Here is a 2,279-nt window from a genome sequence, read left to right as displayed (position 1 = left end):
GAAACCTATTTTCTATAAACTTATGACCATTTATTGTGGATACTACTTATTCAAACTTCAACAACACTAATTTTTTTCCTTATATGAAAAGATCGACTCAAAATATTTGGCTAGTATTAGACTAGATCAAAAACCAACATCAAGTTCAAGATAATATACTCTCATTTAAATTTATTCCAAAACAATTAGTGTTTATATTAAGAAATTCTATAATTAAAACTACAAGAAAAAGGATTGGAAGCATTGGAGAGATCAAAAGACTCAGAGGGTTGTTGAAAAAGGCAGAAGAACTCAGCACTCTTTGTGACATTAAAATGGCTCTCATCGTATACAGTCCATATAGTGATGAACCTAAGGTGTTTCCCAATCATGTTGCAGCAATCAACACTTTTCAAAAGTTTAAAGAATTGGAAGCATTGGAGAGATCAAAAAATATGGTCACAAAGGAAGAATTCACCAAGAAAAGAATCAAGAAGTTGCAAAAAAAACTACTAAAGATAAAAAAGGAAAATAGGATCAAGGAAATTACAAATGAGATTCATGAAGTGTTGAATGGAAAAATTATTTCCATTGACATGAATCTTTTCTACCTCAACGATCTAAGTTACGTTATTAAGAAGAACCTTCTATTAATACGTAAAACAATGAAAAAGAATGATGGTGACGAGGGGTCTACATCAAATGTCCCTCAATCAACTCCTTCAATAAGAATGACATCTATGATGACATCCCCAATTATAGATCCTCCATTTACTGCTATGACACCACAAATGGATCCTGTAGCTGAGATCCCCTCAATGGGTGCATCAATTCAAATGAATAACTACCAGAACTCTACTGACATTCCACAAAGTCCATCATTTACTAATTTACTCAACTTGAATGATGATGATTTTATCACTTTGTTGGATGACCTTTCACTAAACAATGCTAATGATCTAGATTCAAACCCCTCCAATAAAAAATAAAGCCTTTGGACTAGTATATCTCTACTTTTTAGTATTGTTTTATGTGTTCATGTTGTCCCCTACAAAAGTGTCTTTTAGTTTTTGTATGTTGAAGTGTGTCATAGGATTCACTACATCAGTTTTATTTTATAATTATAATAAGAGTCGTATGTATGGCGTGTTTGATGACTTATTTTTCAAAAATTTTCATTTCAGTCACATATTAAATTTCTGAAAATTTACATATTTACTAGATTGTGATTTATGTAATTATTCCTTTTTTTTATTGCTGTTGTTACAAAATGTTTTTTGTTTGCGCGATTTTCCAGCAAAACCTTTTGCACTTTAAAAGTTAAATAAATTGATTTATGTATTGAATAAATTTTCACTCTCAGCTTTTCAAGATTAATAAACCATACATCTAAAATTGAGTATGAATTTTAACCTTAAAGAAAACTATCAAGAAGTCCTACAAAATAATTTTTCTGAAATAATAAGGTGAAGTAAAAGATACATTATTATTATTTTATTTAGTAAGTTACAAAATTCCATATCTTCTTGGTTAATTTATTGGTTATAATTAATTTTTGTAATCCAACAATTTTATATAGTATAACCACATATGTTCGTTTGTTAAAGTTTTCTGATTTTGTTGTTCTCCCTTTGTTATGTCAAGAAGTTTTTTCCACACGTAACTCTATTGGAAATAATTAACATATTCAGAAATATTTATTTTTACTAAAGATTTAAAACATATAAATAGTCAAAAAGGACTAAGGGTCTTGTAACAGGTTGGTGCATATCAAATACTAGTTTTTGGGGATGTTCCGTTTCACATTGTACCCTAATAATTCACAAAATTTCTGCATGCAAAATTGTTAAGACCTAGGGGTACGCCCTAGATGTAACATGACGCATTGAACCCTAAAGAATTCCATACATACATTTAACTCTCATTACATGAGAAATAGAACAATAACAGTGAAACAAGATTTCAAAGTCCAAACATTTTATTAATGAAAAACAGAAATCTAGAGATCTTGTTTAATAATAACCATCTAATCTAATAGAATAAAATTGATCCTAGACCATACATCATGTCCCAAAGAAAAATAAATAAAACAAACTTAATACAATTAAACTTTGTCCTCGGAGAATTAGAACACCACAAAGCTTAAAAATCCAAAAAATTAAATAATTAGCTAGGAAACTGATGACAATTAATTAAAACAAGAAAATATCAATTAACACTTAACTTATAGTACACTAGCATATGACCATGTGACGTTTGCACAATCGAAGTGCCCACCACGAGCCGGGGTTATCCCTTTG

At 29.6% G+C, this 2,279-nt stretch overlaps 1 protein-coding gene across 1 annotated transcript; it reads left to right on the top strand.

The window, feature by feature from the left end:
• The first annotated feature begins 314 nt into the window (after window positions 1-314).
• LOC109121242 (agamous-like MADS-box protein AGL80) lies at window positions 315-968 on the top strand. The gene has a single exon (XM_019215909.1). The coding sequence runs from the start codon at window positions 315-317 to the stop codon at window positions 966-968; it is 654 nt and encodes a 217-aa protein (XP_019071454.1).
• The last annotated feature ends 1,311 nt before the right edge of the window (window positions 969-2,279 follow it).

The sequence above is a fragment of the Solanum lycopersicum genome, chromosome 10, assembly GCF_036512215.1.
Source record: "Solanum lycopersicum chromosome 10, SLM_r2.1".
NCBI lineage: Eukaryota > Viridiplantae > Streptophyta > Magnoliopsida > Solanales > Solanaceae > Solanum > Solanum lycopersicum.
The sequence above is the reverse complement of the archived record's forward strand: the minus strand, read 5'-3'. Positions and strand labels throughout refer to the sequence as shown.

Coding starts and splice junctions, on each gene's coding strand:
- LOC109121242 (XM_019215909.1), top strand. CDS start 315: ATGGCTCTCATCGTATACAGTCCATATAGTGATGAACCTAAGGTGTTT.